The 22,265-nt window shown below is 47.5% G+C and overlaps 1 protein-coding gene and 1 long non-coding RNA gene across 3 annotated transcripts; both read left to right on the top strand.

Moving 5' to 3' along the window:
• Positions 1-7,890: 7,890 nt before the first annotated feature.
• LOC129151681 (uncharacterized) lies at positions 7,891-8,686 on the top strand. The gene is made up of 2 exons (XR_008558329.1): positions 7,891-8,172; positions 8,526-8,686. It is a non-coding gene; the product is annotated as an uncharacterized LOC129151681 (long non-coding RNA).
• A 5,736-nt stretch (positions 8,687-14,422) lies between these two features.
• On the top strand, positions 14,423-17,392 carry LOC129151679 (spermatogenesis-associated protein 31E1-like). 2 transcript variants are annotated; one of them, XM_054727430.1, is made up of 5 exons: positions 14,423-14,620; positions 15,346-15,409; positions 15,994-16,054; positions 16,305-16,878; positions 17,232-17,392. In XM_054727430.1, exons 1-5 carry the CDS (start codon positions 14,438-14,440, stop codon positions 17,346-17,348), a joined length of 999 nt encoding a protein of 332 aa, XP_054583405.1. In that variant the 5' UTR covers positions 14,423-14,437; the 3' UTR covers positions 17,349-17,392. The 2 variants fall into 2 exon arrangements, with proteins under 2 accessions (XP_054583405.1, XP_054583404.1); XM_054727429.1 differs by having other exon boundaries at positions 16,305-17,392.
• The last annotated feature ends 4,873 nt before the right edge of the window (positions 17,393-22,265 follow it).

Below are 22,265 nucleotides of genomic sequence, written 5' to 3' on the forward strand. Positions count from 1 at the left end.
TACCTCTCATGCTTTTCCTGATAAAAAGAAATTTCAAAAATTTCAGTTCATAGAGATGAAGCCAGCTTTTTTTCTCCTTAGCACATGCTGTGTACACTAATGCCTTCTTCCTAGCACAAATTTGTTTCCAAAATATATGATTTTTGCAGTGAGAGCTGGTGGCCTCTGTGCCCTGCGGGGGAAAGAAGGGAAGGGGGTTTGGTCTTCCCGAGTGCCTGTTTTGGCTTCCAGAAGGAAGGGGGCCATTGAGGGGTTGACCACACTGAGGCACACCCCTTCCCTCAATACAGCTTGTCTCCATAGTTCACCCTCACAAAGACAAATGGACACATTCAGGGGTTGTCAAGAGAATGGTGACTGAATTGCAAAGGAGTTACTGAATTGTCTTTGCATTTGATTGCCAGGCAGATTTATAAGCTGGAACTATGCCCCATGGTGAGGTTCCAGATGGAATCTTTGCAAGGGGAGGAAGGGTGATTATGAAAGTAGAAGTAGGAAAGCAGACCCTCCACCAGAAGTATCTTTTCTTGCAAATAAATATCAAGAGGTATCGATTGTAGAACCTATGTAAGTTGCAGATGGGGAAATTGATTTCCTTGAATCGGTCTCATGAAAAGTCTGTGCACATCCCAGCGGGATGCATATCCCAGTTTGAAGACCACTGTTCTAGAGCAGTGAATCTCCAAAGGGCATGAGATTTGCAATCCAATGTGCCATGGAAACAACAGAGCAGAACTTACTTCTGAACTTATTCATATCACAAAATAAAGAAGTTCCAATTATAAAATACGTCCTGGCTGTTGTGTACCGCGGTGACTGCAGTTAATCACAATATGCTGTGGTTTTGAAGGTTACTAGGAGAGCAGATCTTAAAAATTCTCATCACAGGAAATAAAAATTGTACCTGTGTGTGATGATGCATGTTAACTAGACCTATAGTCACCATTTCACAATATATACATATATCAAGTTATTGTGTCAGACACCTGAATAATCTGTAATAATAAAAGCATTATATGCTAATTAGACCGGACAGCCAAACTACCTTCTGGACGACGTTCCAGATGAAGCCTGGGCTGTGAGGGCTGAAGCAGCCGCCAGGGCTACGAGGGCCAAGCTCCTTGCACGATTTCGTGCATCAGGCCTACAGTTAGGACGTAAGAGTCACTCAGTCATGTGGATCATTCACTATCTTACCAATGGAATTAATGCCCTTATAAATGAGACCTCTCTTAGCCCTTCTACCATGTGAGTACACATTAAAGGAGAGGGTTGTCCATGAGCCAAGAAGGGGGCCTTTACCAGACACCAGAAGCTGACCATGCAGGCACCCTTATCATGGCCTTCCAGCCTCTGGAATGGTGATAAACAAATTGCTCTTCTTTATAAGCAACCAAGTCCATGGTATTTTTGTTAGAGCCCTCTAGCTGATGAATTTTAAATTAAATCAATTAATTGTTTCAATTTATTGTTGAAAATATCACACATGTCCTTCTTTCCCCTTCGCCTCCATTAACCCTCTCCTCCCCACTCTTACCCGCTCCCAGGCCTTCACCCCAGTGTTTTCTGTGTCCATGGGTTTATGTATATATGCATATAAATTTTTTGGTTTATCCTACCCACCCTGCCTTTCTTCTAAGAATCCTCAATCTGTTGCAAGCTTCCATGTGTCTGGATCTATTTTGTTTTTCAGATTATTCTGTTGAATAGATTCTTATAGGAGTGAGATCATGTGATACTTGTCTTTCTCCGACTGGCCTATTTCACTTAGCATAATACTCTCCAGGTTCCTCCATGCTGTTTTAAAGGTTAAGAGATTCTCCTTTTTTATAGAGGCATAGCATTCCATTGTGTAAATGTGCCACAGTTTTTTTATCCATTCCTCTACTGATGGGCATTTGGGTGGTTTCCAGATCTTAGCTATTGTCAATTGTGCTGCTCTGAACATAGGGGTGCGTATATGCTTTCTCATTGGTGTTTCAGGCTTCTTAGGGTCTCTTCCTGGAAATGGAATCACTGGGTCAAATGGCAGTTCTGTTTTTAATTTTAATTAAACGTCAAAATTAAATCATGAATTTAAGTTTTGTATCAGTTGTTCTGAGATTATACAACAAAGTTTAATGAAAACAATAACAACTTAAATAGTACAATTTAAATAAGTATAAACTTCTACTTCTGCATTGATGAAGGTAAAAAACTTATTACCTGCACAAAATAGATGGAGATGTGCAACAACATGGATGAAACTGAAGGGCGATAAACAAAGGAGGAACCAAGATGGCGGCAAAGTTAAACAACTAAACTGCTGCCTCACACAACAATTTCAAAAATACAACTGAAAGACAAAACGTCGACCACCCAGAAGCATGGGAAAGCTGGCTGAGTGGAAGATTTACAAATAAGAAGAGAAAGGAGCACAAACGCTGAAAAGCTGAGGTATGGAGGCGTGCGAATCGGGCTGGTGGCAGGCGACTGGGCGCGCAGCTTTTCTTCAACCCAAAGGGAGACAAGCTCCGGGTCACTCTGAAATCCAGATTCTGGGGACACCCGGGGGACCCAGGTGCCTGCAGGGAGAAGCTGGACTCTCGGCCATCGGGTCGGAAAGTGAGAGTGACTTTTTTGCAGAGGTGCACCCAGCAATCAGTGTTTACTGCACTGTAGCGCGGGGCACGGGGACTTGGAAATGCGGGAAGGCAGAGATGGCTGACGGCAGCCATCGCTGTTTGCCACGCTCTAGCCTAGTGACGCCCTGAGACCCTGCTCCGCCCTGAGACCCTGCCCTGCACATTCTACAAACCCACCCAGGCTCCACACAGCGGCTTTTGCATATAAATGGCCTGTTCTGTGGCAGCTTAACCAAATTAACTGCAGCTCTAGTCAGACTGCTCCGAAGCCACTCAAGCAAAGAGGAGAAAACTGTAGTTCTGCTGGGGGGACTCAGACCGTAGCTGACCTGCACCCCACTGGAGATCCAAACACTAGTGTATCTAGTGGTCGGTGTGAGACTACTGCAGATTTCAACCACTCTCATAAGGGACATATTCAAGAGGCAGACTGAGTGAGCAACAAAGCCCTACTGTGTCTCCAGCACAGCAATTCTTCCGTTACAGACACAGCAGGCCCTCACAACCAACTGGACCAGAGGTCAATTCCTCCCAGTGTACCAACAGCAATCAGGGCTTTTAACTACACCAAGACTTTCCACTCAGCCCACAAAGGGGAGTACCAAGAGCGACCACCTATGGTGATTGGGGAAGCTGAGCTACCAGCCTATATAGGTCACTGACCACACAAAGCCACTCCATCAACACAGGGAGGCAGCCAAAATGTGGAGACAGTGAAGTATGTCACAAGTAGGAGAGATAGATGAAAGCAAACTAATGGACGACACAGTGTTCGGAACCATATTTATAAGGTTACTCAAGAATCTTCTAAAAACCGCTGAGAAGCTTGAAGAGACCTTCAAGGACCTAAATGAGAATACCAAACAAATGGAAAAGGACCAGTCAGAAATTATGCATACACTGTCTGAAATAAAGAATATACAGAGTAGACCACTGCACCCGAAGAGTCAAACCAAAGATCTGGAATATGAGGAAGAAAAAAACACCCAACCAGAGAGGCGGAAAGAAAGAAGAATCCAAAAGTGTGAGGATAGCATAAGGAGCCTCCAGGTTGGCTTTAAGCGTACCAATATCAAAATTTTGGGCGTGCCAGAAGAGGGAGAGCGAGATACTGAAAACCTATTTGAAGAAATAATGACAGAAAACTTCCCCCACCTGGTGAAAGAAATAGACTTACAGGTTCAGGAAGCGCACAGAACCCCAAACAAGAGGAATCCAAAAAGGAGCACACCAAGACACATCATAATTAAAATGCCAAGGGCAAAAGACAAAGAGAGAATCTTACAAGCAGCAAGAGAAAAACAGTTAGTTACCTACAAGGGAGCACCCATACGACTGTCAGCTGATTTCTCAACAGAAACTATGCAGGCCAGACGGGAGTGGCAAGAAATATTCAAAGTGATGAATAGCAAGAACCTACAACCAAGACTACTCTACCCAGCAAAGTTATCATTCAGAATTGAAGGGCAGATAAAGAGCTTCACAGATAAGAAAAAGCTAAAGGAGTTCATCACCACCAAACCAGTACTATATGAAACGCTGAAAGGTATTCTTTAAAAGGAGGAAAAAGAAGAAAAAAGTAAAGATAAAAATTTTGAACAACAAATACATATCTATCAACAAGTGATTCAAAAAATCAAGTGAATTAAAAAACTGAGGAACAGAATAAACTGGTGAACATAATAGAATCAGAGGCATAGAATGGGAGTGGATTAATAATTCTCAGGGGGAAAGGGGTGTCGGTGTGGGGGGTACGGGAAGAGACTGGACAAAAATCACACACATATGGATAAGGAAAATGGCGAGGAGGGAACCGGGTGATGGGGAGATATGGGGGGTAAAAAAGAAGAAACAATTGTAATAATCTGAACGATAAAGATTTATTAAAACAAATAAAAAAATAAAAAGAGGAAAAAGAAGAAAAAAGTAAAGATAAAAATTATGAACAACAAATACATATGTATCAACAACTAAATCTAAAAGTCAAGTGAATTAAAAATCTGAGGTACAATGAACATAAACTAGAAAACATAATGGAATCAGAGGCATAGAATGGGAGTGGATTGATAATTCTCAGGGGGAAAGGGGTGTCTGTGGGGAGGGGTACGGGAAGAGACTGGACAAAAATCATACACCTATGGATAAGGAAAGCGAGGGGGCGGTAATGCAGAGGGGGGGTGTGAACCGAGTGGTGGGGAGATATGGGGGGGAAATAGGAGAAACAATTGTAATAATGTGAACAATAAAGATTTATTAAATTTAAAAAAAAAGTAAAGAAAAAGAAACTGAAGGGCACTATGCTAAGTGAAATAAGCCCGAGAAAGACAAAGACTGCATATTGTCACGTACATGCGACTCTAAAGAGAAACAAAGGTGTCTGCCAGGACTGGGGTTGGTGGAAATGGTGGAGCCAGGTCGAACACAGGGACAACTTCCAGTTATAAGATGAGGCCTGAGGCTCTAGCAGCTGATAACATTGAAATTTGGTATTCCTGTATGCATGCATGTGAGCATAACCAATGGACGCAAAACACTGGGGGGTGAGGGTGTGTATGGGAGTGGGGTGGTGGGGCCAAAGGTAAGATATGTACACATATAATAACTTAATAAAAAATGAAAAAAAAGAAATTTGATATTTTTGAATTTGCTACAGTAGAACTTAAATGTTCTCACAAGAAGAGAAATAAAAGTAAATATGCGTGGTGAAAAACCTCCCACAAAATCAGAGTTGAAGACAGAGGAGATTCTAGAAGATCAATCCCTGTGAAATATCCAAAACCCCAGAGAGCACTTCAGACTTTCAACAGCGATGACATTGGGGATTGGTGGATTCATGCTAAGATCTCCAAGAGATACAGACACCAGGTAATGCCTGGCTTCCATGAGGAATCAATGGAAAACTGATAAAGGCCTAGAAGGTCCAGGAGAGCACAGGGATGGGGCCTGCAGGCGGGAGCAAGGGGCAGTGTTCAGCCTCCCTCTCCTGGCCCTCTCTTTGCCTCAGGAGCCCTTTGTGACCTGGCTCAGCTGTGATGTGAGCCTGGGCCTCTAGGCCTGCATGGCTGCCAGTGCGCCATTGCCTGAGGGCAGCTGTGCGATTCAGATCATGGAGAACCTTCTCTGTCCTCTGAAAAGCGCTATTGCTACCTGGCAGCAATCCAGTCCTTGCTGGGTGATCGATGCCATCGTGGGCATCGTGTGTGGGGTGCTGCTCTTCCTTGTGTGCACCCACTGCTCCGAGAGTGATGGACCCTCACCACCACCGAGGGAACATAGAAACACCAGGAAGGTAAGGATCCCTTGGCCAGACCCAACGGAGATGATCTTTTTTCTATCCTTATTCCCACTTTTGACCATTGGAGACTCCTGTGATGGGAGGAGAGAGCAGCTGCTCTCAGGAAAGGACAGAAGCTCATCCTGCTGGGAACCAGCCAGGCGGGGAGGGTTAGAGCAGGCGGAGGATTTCTATGCTGAGCTCTTCGACCAGGAAGCAGGTGTGGTGGGGGCTCTAGGGCCCGGCCCCACACACAGTGACCAGTGGCCAAGGATGGAATTCTAAGGTTTGGGCCTCTGTGGGGGACAGGCCCAGAGCCCTGGTTCCCCAGCGCCTTCCTCGGCAGGTGCCTTTAGCGAGCCTCCCCTCTGTGGGGCTGATCCCAGGGAGCCCCTGGGGGCCGCTGAGCAGGGGCTGGGTGGGCTGTGGCCTCAGGAAGCAGAGTCCTACCTGAGGGAGCTCCAGGCGGGCCTGCAGGTCTGAGGATGTGTGTGTTTCTCGAGCTGAGGAACAGTGATGGAAGAAATCCCTGCTCGGTCTCCAATAGAAATATTCCTTACCTTTTTCAAAGAAGAAAAACATAAAATGATTTTAATGCACTTCACAAATGAAAGGGGAAGAACCAGAGAGCCCGGTAGGTAACTGTAGAACGTCATATTGTTCACGAACCCTGAGCGACTGCCGCTGGTCTAGAGAGGAGAGTGAGATGGGGTCCCAGCCCCTCGTTTTTCTTGTCTCAGCGTTCAGTGGTGCCCAGGAGGAGCAGCAGGAGCAGGAGCAGGAGGAAAAGTGGAGCTTTGAAAGGTGAGCTTCTGCCCTCACTCAGCCCTGCCTGAGGCTTTGCCTCCATGTGCACGGTCCCTGAGGCCAGGCGGTCCCCAGGGTGCCAGCGGCAGAGCTGTCTCTCAGGAAGCAGAGCCACTGGAGGCTCCTGGAAGGAGGCAGAAGGCAGATGCTTCCCAGATCCCGTGCTGGGAATGAAGCCTCAGGGCCTGGAAGTGGGTGCTTCCCTAGCAGGGGGTCCCAGGAGGGACATTGGGCTGTTGTGGACCAGTAGTGCCGGACTGGAAGCTGGGACCCCCAGGTGCAGCTGTGGGCGTGCTGTTTACCTTTGCTCAGAGCCCTCCCTGGTGCCCCTGTCCTTTCTCCCCCTCAGGGACTTAGGGAGGGCCACAGTGGGTAGTGGATGTGGAAACACTTTGTAAATGACAAAGCACTACCTGTCCTGAGCCTTGCCATCGCTGTCAGGGGTTATGTGGCCTCGACCCTGATGCTTGGGATCCTGAGTCAGCTCTCAAGGGTGTCACTCTTAAAGGGCCATGACACTCAGCCTCCTGTAAGACCCCCTGGCCCTGGTCCACCATGTGACTTGGTCTCCTGATTTCCAGGCTACAGAGAGTGCCTGCAGTACCTGCAAAAGGCTCGGGAATTGATTAGTCTTCTGCGAAGGTAAGGAATCTTGCCCTTCTCCCCTATGTTCTGTTTTGTCCCAAATCTAGATGTGACCCCAGGGCTACAGGCCCCCTTGCACTGACCTGGGAGGACCCATGGGGTGGGCGTGGCTATGGCCTTGGGTGAGGAATGGCAGGAGCACTGGGTACTCAGGGTCAGGGCCATGGAGGACCCTGGGCCCCAGGTGCCCACCCTGCCCAGCCTGTCTGCCTTTCCCTGGCTGCAGCCTGTGCCTCTGTCTCCTGCAGCCACCTGGGGAGGCCCCCTGACCAGTGCGGTTTTCGTCAGCGCTCCCATCAAGACAACTCAGCTTCCCAGGAGCTCCATGACCGCAGTACAAGTGGAGGGCGCTGCCAGCAGGAGCCCCTCAGAACGCAGGACCCATGTCGCAGACAGAGCAAGAAGTGTGTCCCCACTGAGGAGAGGGAGGGCAACAGGAGGCCGGATCCAGGGAAGCACAGAGGGGGCTCAGCAGCACTGAGGGCCTCTCAAGCCAGTGGGATGAGCACTGCCCAGGATCAGAAATCAGTAGAGCCAGTCAGAAGCCAGTCCTGCCAGGGCTTGTGGGAGGGACAGGCCCCTGCAGAAAGCCTGTTCAAGACGAGGATGAGGCACCTTCTGCAGGGGGTGCTCCCCAGGAAAGGCAAAGGACGGGAAGGTCCCCAGCACAGAGGCCCGCCTGCAGCAGCCACTGCCCGCAGCTGGGGGCCAGGCAGACGCAGATCGGTGATGGACAGCAGAGCTGCGGAGGCTCGCGTGCTCCAGACAGCTGCTGGCCCAGAGGAGGGCACAGCACTTCACCCGGGACTTCATGCCCCAGAGGTACATGGGCACAAAGGAGGACTCCAGGCTCCAGCAGGTCCCCATCTCAGCCGCCTCGGGGTACTCTGCCACGGAGGGGTGGCCCGTGATCACCACGCCACCCCCAGTGGCCACAACAAGAGCGGGTGGAGCACAACTGGGGACAGCAAGGGGGCCTTCCCACCCAGGGAGCCAGAGGCCCCAGGCAGACACTGCCAGCATGGGCCGAGGGTGGCAGGGCCCTCAGGCCGACCCCGCCGCTGCCCAAGGCCCTGTCCCAAGGCAAGATCTGACTCCTGGGGTCGGCCAGAGCACGCTGCGCATGTCCTTCCTGATGGGACTTACGTACAAGAAAGCACATTTGCTGTGTACAGGGAAACCCTTTCCTCCTGTGTGCGCCCAACACCAGCATCGTTGCCTCTCCTCTCATGGACAAGGACAACGACAACAGTGGTGACGGTGGGGTGGGCCGGTGGGGGACACAGAAGTGATAAATAGTGATGGGAAAAATGATAATAAAATTTTTAAAACTTTCTCTCCTGTGGTCTACCTCAATGTACCTCTCATGCTTTTCCTGATAAAAAGAAATTTCAAAAATTTCAGTTCATAGAGATGAAGCCAGCTTTTTTTCTCCTTAGCACATGCTGTGTACACTAATGCCTTCTTCCTAGCACAAATTTGTTTCCAAAATATATGATTTTTGCAGTGAGAGCTGGTGGCCTCTGTGCCCTGCGGGGGAAAGAAGGGAAGGGGGTTTGGTCTTCCCGAGTGCCTGTTTTGGCTTCCAGAAGGAAGGGGGCCATTGAGGGGTTGACCACACTGAGGCACACCCCTTCCCTCAATACAGCTTGTCTCCATAGTTCACCCTCACAAAGACAAATGGACACATTCAGGGGTTGTCAAGAGAATGGTGACTGAATTGCAAAGGAGTTACTGAATTGTCTTTGCATTTGATTGCCAGGCAGATTTATAAGCTGGAACTATGCCCCATGGTGAGGTTCCAGATGGAATCTTTGCAAGGGGAGGAAGGGTGGTTATGAAAGTAGAAGTAGGAAAGCAGACCCTCCACCAGAAGTATCTTTTCTTGCAAATAAATATCAAGAGGTATCGATTGTAGAACCTATGTAAGTTGCAGATGGGGAAATTGATTTCCTTAAATCGGTCTCATGAAAAGTCTGTGCACATCCCAGCGGGATGCATATCCCAGTTTGAAGACCACTGTTCTAGAGCAGTGAATCTCCAACGGGCATGAGATTTGCAATCCAATGTGCCATGGAAACAACAGAGCAGAACTTACTTCTGAACTTATTCATATCACAAAATAAAGAAGTTCCAATTATAAAATACGTCCTGGCTGTTGTGTACCGCGGTGACTGCAGTTAATCACAATATGCTGTGGTTTTGAAGGTTACTAGGAGAGCAGATCTTAAAAATTCTCATCACAGGAAATAAAAATTGTACCTGTGTGTGATGATGCATGTTAACTAGACCTATAGTCACCATTTCACAATATATACATATATCAAGTTATTGTGTCAGACACCTGAATAATCTGTAAAAATAAAAGCATTATATGCTAGTTAGACCGGACAGCCGAACTACCTTCTGGACGACGTTCCAGGTGAAGCCTGGGCTGTGAGGGCTGAAGCAGCCACCAGGGCTATGAGGGCCAAGCTCCTTGCACGATTTCGTGCATCAGGCCTACAGTTAGGACGTAAGAGTCACTCAGTCATGTGGATCATTCACTATCTTACCAATGGAATTAATGCCCTTATAAATGAGACCTCTCTTAGCCCTTCTACCATGTGAGTACACATTAAAGGAGAGGGTTGTCCATGAGCCAAGAAGGGGGCCTTTACCAGACACCAGAAGCTGACCATGCAGGCACCCTTATCATGGCCTTCCAGCCTCTGGAATGGTGATAAACAAATTGCTCTTCTTTATAAGCAACCAAGTCCATGGTATTTTTGTTAGAGCCCTCTAGCTGATGAATTTTAAATTAAATCAATTAATTGTTTCAATTTATTGTTGAAAATATCACACATGTCCTTCCTTCCCCTTCGCCTCCATTAACCCTCTCCTCCCCACTCTTACCCGCTCCCAGGCCTTCACCCCAGTGTTTTCTGTGTCCATGGGTTTATGTATATATGCATATAAATTTTTTGGTTTATCCTACCCACCCTGCCTTTCTTCTAAGAATCCTCAATCTGTTGCAAGCTTCCATGTGTCTGAATCTATTTTATTTTTCAGATTATTCTGTTGAATAGATTCTTATAGGAGTGAGATCATGTGATACTTGTCTTTCTCCGACTGGCCTATTTCACTTAGCATAATACTCTCCAGGTTCCTCCATGCTGTTTTAAAGGTTAAGAGATTCTCCTTTTTTATAGAGGCATAGCATTCCATTGTGTAAATGTGCCACAGTTTTTTTATCCATTCCTCTACTGATGGGCATTTGGGTGGTTTCCAGATCTTAGCTATTGTCAATTGTGCTGCTCTGAACATAGGGGTGCGTATATGCTTTCTCATTGGTGTTTCAGGCTTCTTAGGGTCTCTTCCTGGAAATGGAATCACTGGGTCAAATGGCAGTTCTGTTTTTAATTTTAATTAAACGTCAAAATTAAATCATGAATTTAAGTTTTGTATCAGTTGTTCTGAGATTATACAACAAAGTTTAATGAAAACAATAACAACTTAAATAGTACAATTTAAATAAGTATAAACTTCTACTTCTGCATTGATGAAGGTAAAAAACTTATTACCTGCACAAAATAGATGGAGATGTGCAACAACATGGATGAAACTGAAGGGCGATAAACAAAGGAGGAACCAAGATGGCGGCAAAGTTAAACAACTAAACTGCTGCCTCACACAACAATTTCAAAAATACAACTGAAAGACAAAACGTCGACCACCCAGAAGCATGGGAAAGCTGGCTGAGTGGAAGATTTACAAATAAGAAGAGAAAGGAGCACAAACGCTGAAAAGCTGAGGTATGGAGGCGTGCGAATCGGGCTAGTGGCAGGCGACTGGGCGCGCAGCTTTTCTTCAACCCAAAGGGAGACAAGCTCCGGGTCACTCTGAAATCCAGATTCTGGGGACACCCGGGGGACCCAGGTGCCTGCAGGGAGAAGCTGGACTCTCGGCCATCGGGTCGGAAAGTGAGAGTGACTTTTTTGCAGAGGTGCACCCAGCAATCAGTGTTTACTGCACTGTAGCGCGGGGCACGGGGACTTGGAAATGCGGAAGGTAGAGATGGCTGTCGGCAGCCATCGCTGTTTGCCACGCTCTAGCCTAGTGACGCCCTGAGACCCCGCTCCGCCCTGAGACCCCGCCCTGCACATTCTACAAACCCACCCAGGCTCCACACAGCGGCTTTTGCATATAAATGGCCTGTTCTGTGGCAGCTTAACCAAATTAACTGCAGCTCCAGTCAGACTGCTCCGAAGCCACTCAAGCAAAGAGGAGAAAACTGTAGTTCTGCTGGGGGGACTCAGACCGTAGCTGACCTGCACCCCATTGGAGATCCAAACACTAGTGTATCTAGTGGTCGGTGTGAGACTACACCAGATTTCAACCACTCTCATAAGGGACACATTCAAGAGGCAGACTCAGTGAGCACCAAAGCCCTACTGTGTCTCCAGCACAGCAATTCTTTCGTTACAGACACAGCAGGCCCTCACAACCAACTGGACCGGAGGTCAATTCCTCCCAGTGTACCAACAGCAATCAGGGCTTTTAACTACACCAAGACTTTCCACTCAGCCCACAAAGGGGAGTACCAAGAGCGACCACCTATGGTGATTGGGGAAGCTGAGCTACCGGCCTATATAGGTCACCGACCACACAAAGCCACTCCATCAACACAGGGAGGCAGCCAAAATGTGGAGACATCGAAGTATGTCACAAGTAGGAGAGATAGATGAAAGCAAACTAATGGACGACACAGTGTTCAGAACCATATTTATAAGGTTACTCAAGAATCTTCTAAAAACCGCTGAGAAGCTTGAAGAGACCTTCAAGGACCTAAATGAGAATACCAAACAAATGGAAAAGGACCAGTCAGAAATTATGCATACACTGTCTGAAATAAAGAATATACAGAGTAGACCACTGCACCCGAAGAGTCAAACCAAAGATCTGGAATATGAGGAAGAAAAAAACACCCAACCAGAGAGGCGGAAAGAAAGAAGAATCCAAAAGTGTGAGGGTAGCATAAGGAGCCTCCGGGATGGCTTTAAGCGTACCAATATCCAAATTTTGGGGGTGCCAGAAGAGGGAGAGCGAGATACTGAAAACCTATTTGAAGAAATAATGACAGAAAACTTCCCCCACCTGGTGAAAGAAATAGACTTACAGGTTCAGGAAGCGCACAGAACCCCAAACAAGAGGAATCCAAAGAGGAGCACACCAAGACACATCATAATTAAAATGCCAAGGGCAAAAGACAAAGAGAGAATCTTACAAGCAGCAAGAGAAAAACAGTTAGTTACCTACAAGGGAGCACCCATACGACTGTCAGCTGATTTCTCAACAGAAACTATGCAGGCCAGACGGGAGTGGCAAGAAATATTCAAAGTGATGAATAGCAAGAACCTACAACCAAGACTACTCTACCCAGCAAAGTTATCATTCAGAATTGAAGGGCAGATAAAGAGCTTCACAGATAAGAAAAAGCTAAAGGAGTTCATCACCACCAAACCAGTACTATATGAAACGCTGAAAGGTATTCTTTAAAAGGAGGAAAAAGAAGAAAAAAGTAAAGATAAAAATTTTGAACAACAAATACATATCTATCAACAAGTGATTCAAAAAATCAAGTGAATTAAAAAACTGAGGAACAGAATAAACTGGTGAACATAATAGAATCAGAGGCATAGAATGGGAGTGGATTAATAATTCTCAGGGGGAAAGGGGTGTCGGTGTGGGGGGTACGGGAAGAGACTGGACAAAAATCACACACATATGGATAAGGAAAATGGCGAGGAGGGAACCGGGTGATGGGGAGATATGGGGGGTAAAAAAGAAGAAACAATTGTAATAATCTGAACGATAAAGATTTATTAAAACAAATAAAAAAATAAAAGGAGGAAAAAGAAGAAAAAAGTAAAGATAAAAATTATGAACAACAAATACATATGTATCAACAACTAAATCTAAAAGTCAAGTGAATTAAAAATCTGAGGTACAGTGAACATAAACTAGAAAACATAATCGAATCAGAGGCATAGAATGGGAGTGGATTGATAATTCTCAGGGGGAAAGGGGTGTCTGTGGGGAGGGGTACGGGAAGAGACTGGACAAAAATCATACACCTATGGATAAGGAAAGCGAGGGGGCGGTAATGCAGAGGGGGGGTGTGAACCGAGTGGTGGGGAGATATGGGGGGGAAATAGGAGAAACAATTGTAATAATGTGAACAATAAAGATTTATTAAATTTAAAAAAAATGTAAAGAAAAAGAAACTGAAGGGCACTATGCTAAGTGAAATAAGCCCGAGAAAGACAAAGACTGCATATTGTCACGTACATGCGACTCTAAAGAGAAACAAAGGTGTCTGCCAGAACTGGGGTTGGTGGAAATGGTGGAGCCAGGTCGAACACAGGGACAACTTCCAGTTATAAGATGAGGCCTGAGGCTCTAGCAGCTGATGACATTGAAATTTGGTATTCCTGTATGCATGCATGTGAGCATAACCAATGGACGCAAAACACTGGGGGGTGAGGGTGTGTATGGGAGTGGGATGGTGGGGCCAAAGGTAAGATATGTACACATATAATAACTTAATAAAAAATGAAAAAAAAAGAAATTTGATATTTTTGAATTTGCTACAGTAGAACTTAAGTGTTCTCACAAGAAAAGAAATAAAAGTAAATATGTGTGGTGAAAAACCCCCACAAAATCAGAGTTGAAGACAGAGGACATTCTAGAAGATCAATCCCTGTGAAATATCCAAAACCCCAGAGAGCACTTCAGACTTTCAACAGCGATGACATTGGGGATCGGTGGATTCATGCTAAGATCTCCAAGAGATACAGACACCAGGTAATGCCTGGCTTCCATGAGGAATCAATGGAAAACTGATAAAGGCCTAGAAGGTCCAGGAGAGCACAGGGATGGGGCCTGCAGGCGGGAGCAAGGGGCAGTGTTCAGCCTCCCTCTCCTGGCCCTCTCTTTGCCTCAGGAGCCCTTTGTGACCTGGCTCAGCTGTGATGTGAGCCTGGGCCTCTAGGCCTGCATGGCTGCCAGTGCGCCATTGCCTGAGGGCAGCTGTGCGATTCAGATCATGGAGAACCTTCTCTGTCCTCTGAAAAGCGCTATTGCTACCTGGCAGCAATCCAGTCCTTGCTGGGTGATCGATGCCATCGTGGGCATCGTGTGTGGGGTGCTGCTCTTCCTTGTGTGCACCCACTGCTCCGAGAGTGATGGACCCTCACCACCACCGAGGGAACATAGAAACACCAGGAAGGTAAGGATCCCTTGGCCAGACCCAACGGAGATGATCTTTTTTCTATCCTTATTCCCACTTTTGACCATTGGAGACTCCTGTGATGGGAGGAGAGAGCAGCTGCTCTCAGGAAAGGACAGAAGCTCATCCTGCTGGGAACCAGCCAGGCGGGGAGGGTTAGAGCAGGCGGAGGATTTCTATGCTGAGCTCTTCGACCAGGAAGCAGGTGTGGTGGGGGCTCTAGGGCCCGGCCCCACACACAGTGACCAGTGGCCAAGGATGGAATTCTAAGGTTTGGGCCTCTGTGGGGGACAGGCCCAGAGCCCTGGTTCCCCAGCGCCTTCCTCGGCAGGTGCCTTTAGCGAGCCTCCCCTCTGTGGGGCTGATCCCAGGGAGCCCCTGGGGGCCGCTGAGCAGGGGCTGGGTGGGCTGTGGCCTCAGGAAGCAGAGTCCTACCTGAGGGAGCTCCAGGCGGGCCTGCAGGTCTGAGGATGTGTGTGTTTCTCGAGCTGAGGAACAGTGATGGAAGAAATCCCTGCTCGGTCTCCAATAGAAATATTCCTTACCTTTTTCAAAGAAGAAAAACATAAAATGATTTTAATGCACTTCACAAATGAAAGGGGAAGAACCAGAGAGCCCGGTAGGTAACTGTAGAATGTCATATTGTTCACGAACCCTGAGCGACTGCCCCTGGTCTAGAGAGGAGAGTGAGATGGGGTCCCAGCCCCTCGTTTTTCTTGTCTCAGCGTTCAGTGGTGCCCAGGAGGAGCAGCAGGAGCAGGAGCAGGAGGAAAAGTGGAGCTTTGAAAGGTGAGCTTCTGCCCTCACTCAGCCCTGCCTGAGGCTTTGCCTCCATGTGCACGGTCCCTGAGGCCAGGCGGTCCCCAGGGTGCCAGCGGCAGAGCTGTCTCTCAGGAAGCAGAGCCACTGGAGGCTCCTGGAAGGAGGCAGAAGGCAGATGCTTCCCAGATCCCGTGCTGGGAATGAAGCCTCAGGGCCTGGAAGTGGGTGCTTCCCTAGCAGGGGGTCCCAGGAGGGACATTGGGCTGTTGTGGACCAGTAGTGCCGGACTGGAAGCTGGGACCCCCAGGTGCAGCTGTGGGCGTGCTGTTTACCTTTGCTCAGAGCCCTCCCTGGTGCCCCTGTCCTTTCTCCCCCTCAGGGACTTAGGGAGGGCCACAGTGGGTAGTGGATGTGGAAACACTTTGTAAATGACAAAGCATTACCTGTCCTGAGCCTTGCCATCGCTGTCAGGGGTTATGTGGCCTCGACCCTGATGCTTGGGATCCTGAGTCAGCTCTCCAGGGTGTCACTCTTAAAGGGCCATGGCACTCAGCCTCCTGTAAGACCCCCTGGCCCTGGTCCACCATGTGACTTGGTCTCCTGATTTCCAGGCTACAGAGAGTGCCTGCAGTACCTGCAAAAGGCTCGGGAATTGATTAGTCTTCTGCGAAGGTAAGGAATCTTGCCCTTCTCCCCTATGTTCTGTTTTGTCCCAAATCTAGATGTGACCCCAGGGCTACAGGCCCCCTTGCACTGACCTGGGAGGACCCATGGGGTGGGCGTGGCTATGGCCTTGGGTGAGGAATGGCAGGAGCACTGGGTACTCAGGGTCAGGGCCATGGAGGACCCTGGGCCCCAGGTGCCCACCCTGCCCAGCCTGTCTGCTTTCCCTGGCTGCAGCCTGTGCCTCTGTCTCCTGCAGCCACCTGGGGAGGCCCCCTGACCAGTGCGGTTTTCGTCAGCGCTCCCATCAAGACAACTCAGCTTCCCAGGAGCTCCATGACCGCAGTACAAGTGGAGGGCGCTGCCAGCAGGAGCCCCTCAGAACGCAGGACCCATGTCGCAGACAGAGCAAGAAGTGTGTCCCCACTGAGGAGAGGGAGGGCAACAGGAGGCCGGATCCAGGGAAGCACAGAGGGGGCTCAGCAGCACTGAGGGCCTCTCAAGCCAGTGGGATGAGCACTGCCCAGGATCAGAAATCAGCAGAGCCAGTCAGAAGCCAGTCCTGCCAGGGCTTGTGGGAGGGACAGGCCCCTGCAGAAAGCCTGTTCAAGACGAGGATGAGGCACCTTCTGCAGGGGGTGCTCCCCAGGAAAGGCAAAGGACGGGAAGGTCCCCAGCACAGAGGCCCGCCTGCAGCAGCCACTGCCCGCAGCTGGGGGCCAGGCAGACGCAGATCGGTGATGGACAGCAGAGCTGCGGAGGCTCGCGTGCTCCAGACAGCTGCTGGCCCAGAGGAGGGCACAGCACTTCACCCGGGACTTCATGCCCCAGAGGTACATGGGCACAAAGGAGGACTCCAGGCTCCAGCAGGTCCCCATCTCAGCCGCCTCGGGGTACTCTGCCACGGAGGGGTGGCCCGTGATCACCACGCCACCCCCAGTGGCCACAACAAGAGCGGGTGGAGCACAACTGGGGACAGCAAGGGGGCCTTCCCACCCAGGGAGCCAGAGGCCCCAGGCAGACACTGCCAGCATGGGCCGAGGGTGGCAGGGCCCTCAGGCCGACCCCGCCGCTGCCCAAGGCCCTGTCCCAAGGCAAGATCTGACTCCTGGGGTCGGCCAGAGCACGCTGCGCATGTCCTTCCTGATGGGACTTACGTACAAGAAAGCACATTTGCTGTGTACAGGGAAACCCTTTCCTCCTGTGTGCGCCCAACACCAGCATCGTTGCCTCTCCTCTCATGGACAAGGACAACGACAACAGTGGTGACGGTGGGGTGGGCCGGTGGGGGACACAGAAGTGATAAATAGTGATGGGAAAAATGATAATAAAATTTTTAAAACTTTCTCTCCTGTGGTCTACCTCAATGTACCTCTCATGCTTTTCCTGATAAAAAGAAATTTCAAAAATTTCAGTTCATAGAGATGAAGCCAGCTTTTTTTCTCCTTAGCACATGCTGTGTACACTAATGCCTTCTTCCTAGCACAAATTTGTTTCCAAAATATATGATTTTTGCAGTGAGAGCTGGTGGCCTCTGTGCCCTGCGGGGGAAAGAAGGGAAGGGGGTTTGGTCTTCCCGAGTGCCTGTTTTGGCTTCCAGAAGGAAGGGGGCCATTGAGGGGTTGACCACACTGAGGCACACCCCTTCCCTCAATACAGCTTGTCTCCATAGTTCACCCTCACAAAGACAAATGGACACATTCAGGGGTTGTCAAGAGAATGGTGACTGAATTGCAAAGGAGTTACTGAATTGTCTTTGCATTTGATTGCCAGGCAGATTTATAAGCTGGAACTATGCCCCATGGTGAGGTTCCAGATGGAATCTTTGCAAGGGGAGGAAGGGTGATTATGAAAGTAGAAGTAGGAAAGCAGACCCTCCACCAGAAGTATCTTTTCTTGCAAATAAATATCAAGAGGTATCGATTGTAGAACCTATGTAAGTTGCAGATGGGGAAATTGATTTCCTTAAATCGGTCTCATGAAAAGTCTGTGCACATCCCAGCGGGATGCATATCCCAGTTTGAAGACCACTGTTCTAGAGCAGTGAATCTCCAACGGGCATGAGATTTGCAATCCAATGTGCCATGGAAACAACAGAGCAGAACTTACTTCTGAACTTATTCATATCACAAAATAAAGAAGTTCCAATTATAAAATACGTCCTGGCTGTTGTGTACCGCGGTGACTGCAGTTAATCACAATATGCTGTGGTTTTGAAGGTTACTAGGAGAGCAGATCTTAAAAATTCTCATCACAGGAAATAAAAATTGTACCTGTGTGTGATGATGCATGTTAACTAGACCTATAGTCACCATTTCACAATATATACATATATCAAGTTATTGTGTCAGACACCTGAATAATCTGTAAAAATAAAAGCATTATATGCTAGTTAGACCGGACAGCCGAACTACCTTCTGGACGACGTTCCAGGTGAAGCCTGGGCTGTGAGGGCTGAAGCAGCCACCAGGGCTATGAGGGCCAAGCTCCTTGCACGATTTCGTGCATCAGGCCTACAGTTAGGACGTAAGAGTCACTCAGTCATGTGGATCATTCACTATCTTACCAATGGAATTAATGCCCTTATAAATGAGACCTCTCTTAGCCCTTCTACCATGTGAGTACACATTAAAGGAGAGGGTTGTCCATGAGCCAAGAAGGGGGCCTTTACCAGACACCAGAAGCTGACCATGCAGGCACCCTTATCATGGCCTTCCAGCCTCTGGAATGGTGATAAACAAATTGCTCTTCTTTATAAGCAACCAAGTCCATGGTATTTTTGTTAGAGCCCTCTAGCTGATGAATTTTAAATTAAATCAATTAATTGTTTCAATTTATTGTTGAAAATATCACACATGTCCTTCCTTCCCCTTCGCCTCCATTAACCCTCTCCTCCCCACTCTTACCCGCTCCCAGGCCTTCACCCCAGTGTTTTCTGTGTCCATGGGTTTATGTATATATGCATATAAATTTTTTGGTTTATCCTACCCACCCTGCCTTTCTTCTAAGAATCCTCAATCTGTTGCAAGCTTCCATGTGTCTGAATCTATTTTATTTTTCAGATTATTCTGTTGAATAGATTCTTATAGGAGTGAGATCATGTGATACTTGTCTTTCTCCGACTGGCCTATTTCACTTAGCATAATACTCTCCAGGTTCCTCCATGCTGTTTTAAAGGTTAAGAGATTCTCCTTTTTTATAGAGGCATAGCATTCCATTGTGTAAATGTGCCACAGTTTTTTTATCCATTCCTCTACTGATGGGCATTTGGGTGGTTTCCAGATCTTAGCTATTGTCAATTGTGCTGCTCTGAACATAGGGGTGCGTATATGCTTTCTCATTGGTGTTTCAGGCTTCTTAGGGTCTCTTCCTGGAAATGGAATCACTGGGTCAAATGGCAGTTCTGTTTTTAATTTTAATTAAACGTCAAAATTAAATCATGAATTTAAGTTTTGTATCAGTTGTTCTGAGATTATACAACAAAGTTTAATGAAAACAATAACAACTTAAATAGTACAATTTAAATAAGTATAAACTTCTACTTCTGCATTGATGAAGGTAAAAAACTTATTACCTGCACAAAATAGATGGAGATGTGCAACAACATGGATGAAACTGAAGGGCGATAAACAAAGGAGGAACCAAGATGGCGGCAAAGTTAAACAACTAAACTGCTGCCTCACACAACAATTTCAAAAATACAACTGAAAGACAAAACGTCGACCACCCAGAAGCATGGGAAAGCTGGCTGAGTGGAAGATTTACAAATAAGAAGAGAAAGGAGCACAAACGCTGAAAAGCTGAGGTATGGAGGCGTGCGAATCGGGCTGGTGGCAGGCGACTGGGCACGCAGCTTTTCTTCAACCCAAAGGGAGACAAGCTCCGGGTCACTCTGAAATCCAGATTCTGGGGACACCCGGGGGACCCAGGTGCCTGCAGGGAGAAGCTGGACTCTCGGCCATCGGGTCGGAAAGTGAGAGTGACTTTTTTGCAGAGGTGCACCCAGCAATCAGTGTTTACTGCACTGTAGCGCGGGGCACGGGGACTTGGAAATGCGGAAGGTAGAGATGGCTGTCGGCAGCCATCGCTGTTTGCCACGCTCTAGCCTAGTGACGCCCTGAGACCCCGCTCCGCCCTGAGACCCCGCCCTGCACATTCTACAAACCCACCCAGGCTCCACACAGCGGCTTTTGCATATAAATGGCCTGTTCTGTGGCAGCTTAACCAAATTAACTGCAGCTCCAGTCAGACTGCTCCGAAGCCACTCAAGCAAAGAGGAGAAAACTGTAGTTCTGCTGGGGGGACTCAGACCGTAGCTGACCTGCACCCCACTGGAGATCCAAACACTAGTGTATCTAGTGGTCGGTGTGAGACTACAGCAGATTTCACCCACTCTCATAAGGGACACATTCAAGAGGCAGACTCAGTGAGCACCAAAGCCCTACTGTGTCTCCAGCACAGCAATTCTTTCGTTACAGACACAGCAGGCCCTCACAACCAACTGGACCAGAGGTCAATTCCTCCCAGTGTACCAACAGCAATCAGGGCTTTTAACTACACCAAGACTTTCCACTCAGCCCACAAAGGGGAGTACCAAGAGCGACCACCTATGGTGATTGGGGAAGCTGAGCTACCAGCCTATATAGGTCACTGACCACACAAAGCCACTCCATCAACACAGGGAGGCAGCCAAAATGTGGAGACATTGAAGTATGTCACAAGTAGGAGAGATAGATGAAAGCAAACTAATGGACGACACAGTGTTCAGAACCATATTTATAAGGTTACTCAAGAATCTTCTAAAAACCGCTGAGAAGCTTGAAGAGACCTTCAAGGACCTAAATGAGAATACCAAACAAATGGAAAAGGACCAGTCAGAAATTATGCATACACTGTCTGAAATAAAGAATATACAGAGTAGACCACTGCACCCGAAGAGTCAAACCAAAGATCTGGAATATGAGGAAGAAAAAAACACCCAACCAGAGAGGCGGAAAGAAAGAAGAATCCAAAAGTGTGAGGATAGCATAAGGAGCCTCCGGGATGGCTTTAAGCGTACCAATATCCAAATTTTGGGGGTGCCAGAAGAGGGAGAGCGAGATACTGAAAACCTATTTGAAGAAATAATGACAGAAAACTTCCCCCACCTGGTGAAAGAAATAGACTTACAGGTTCAGGAAGCGCACAGAACCCCAAACAAGAGGAATCCAAAAAGGAGCACACCAAGACACATCATAATTAAAATGCCAAGGGCAAAAGACAAAGAGAGAATCTTACAAGCAGCAAGAGAAAAACAGTTAGTTACCTACAAGGGAGCACCCATACGACTGTCAGCTGATTTCTCAACAGAAACTATGCAGGCCAGACGGGAGTGGCAAGAAATATTCAAAGTGATGAATAGCAAGAACCTACAACCAAGACTACTCTACCCAGCAAAGTTATCATTCAGAATTGAAGGGCAGATAAAGAGCTTCACAGATAAGAAAAAGCTAAAGGAGTTCATCACCACCAAACCAGTACTATATGAAACGCTGAAAGGTATTCTTTAAAAGGAGGAAAAAGAAGAAAAAAGTAAAGATAAAAATTTTGAATACATATCTATCAACAAGTGATTCAAAAAATCAAGTGAATTAAAAAACTGAGGAACAGAATAAACTGGTGAACATAATAGAATCAGAGGCATAGAATGGGAGTGGATTAATAATTCTCAGGGGGAAAGGGGTGTCGGTGTGGGGGGTACGGGAAGAGACTGGACAAAAATCACACACATATGGATAAGGAAAATGGCGAGGAGGGAACCGGGTGATGGGGAGATATGGGGGGTAAAAAAGAAGAAACAATTGTAATAATCTGAACGATAAAGATTTATTAAAACAAATAAAAAAATAAAAGGAGGAAAAAGAAGAAAAAAGTAAAGATAAAAATTATGAACAACAAATACATATGTATCAACAACTAAATCTAAAAGTCAAGTGAATTAAAAATCTGAGGTACAGTGAACATAAACTAGAAAACATAATCGAATCAGAGGCATAGAATGGGAGTGGATTGATAATTCTCAGGGGGAAAGGGGTGTCTGTGGGGAGGGGTACGGGAAGAGACTGGACAAAAATCATACACCTATGGATAAGGAAAGCGAGGGGGCGGTAATGCAGAGGGGGGGTGTGAACCGAGTGGTGGGGAGATATGGGGGGGAAATAGGAGAAACAATTGTAATAAT

The sequence above is a fragment of the Eptesicus fuscus genome, chromosome 15 (assembly GCF_027574615.1).
Source record: "Eptesicus fuscus isolate TK198812 chromosome 15, DD_ASM_mEF_20220401, whole genome shotgun sequence".
In the NCBI taxonomy this organism is placed as follows: domain Eukaryota; kingdom Metazoa; phylum Chordata; class Mammalia; order Chiroptera; family Vespertilionidae; genus Eptesicus; species Eptesicus fuscus.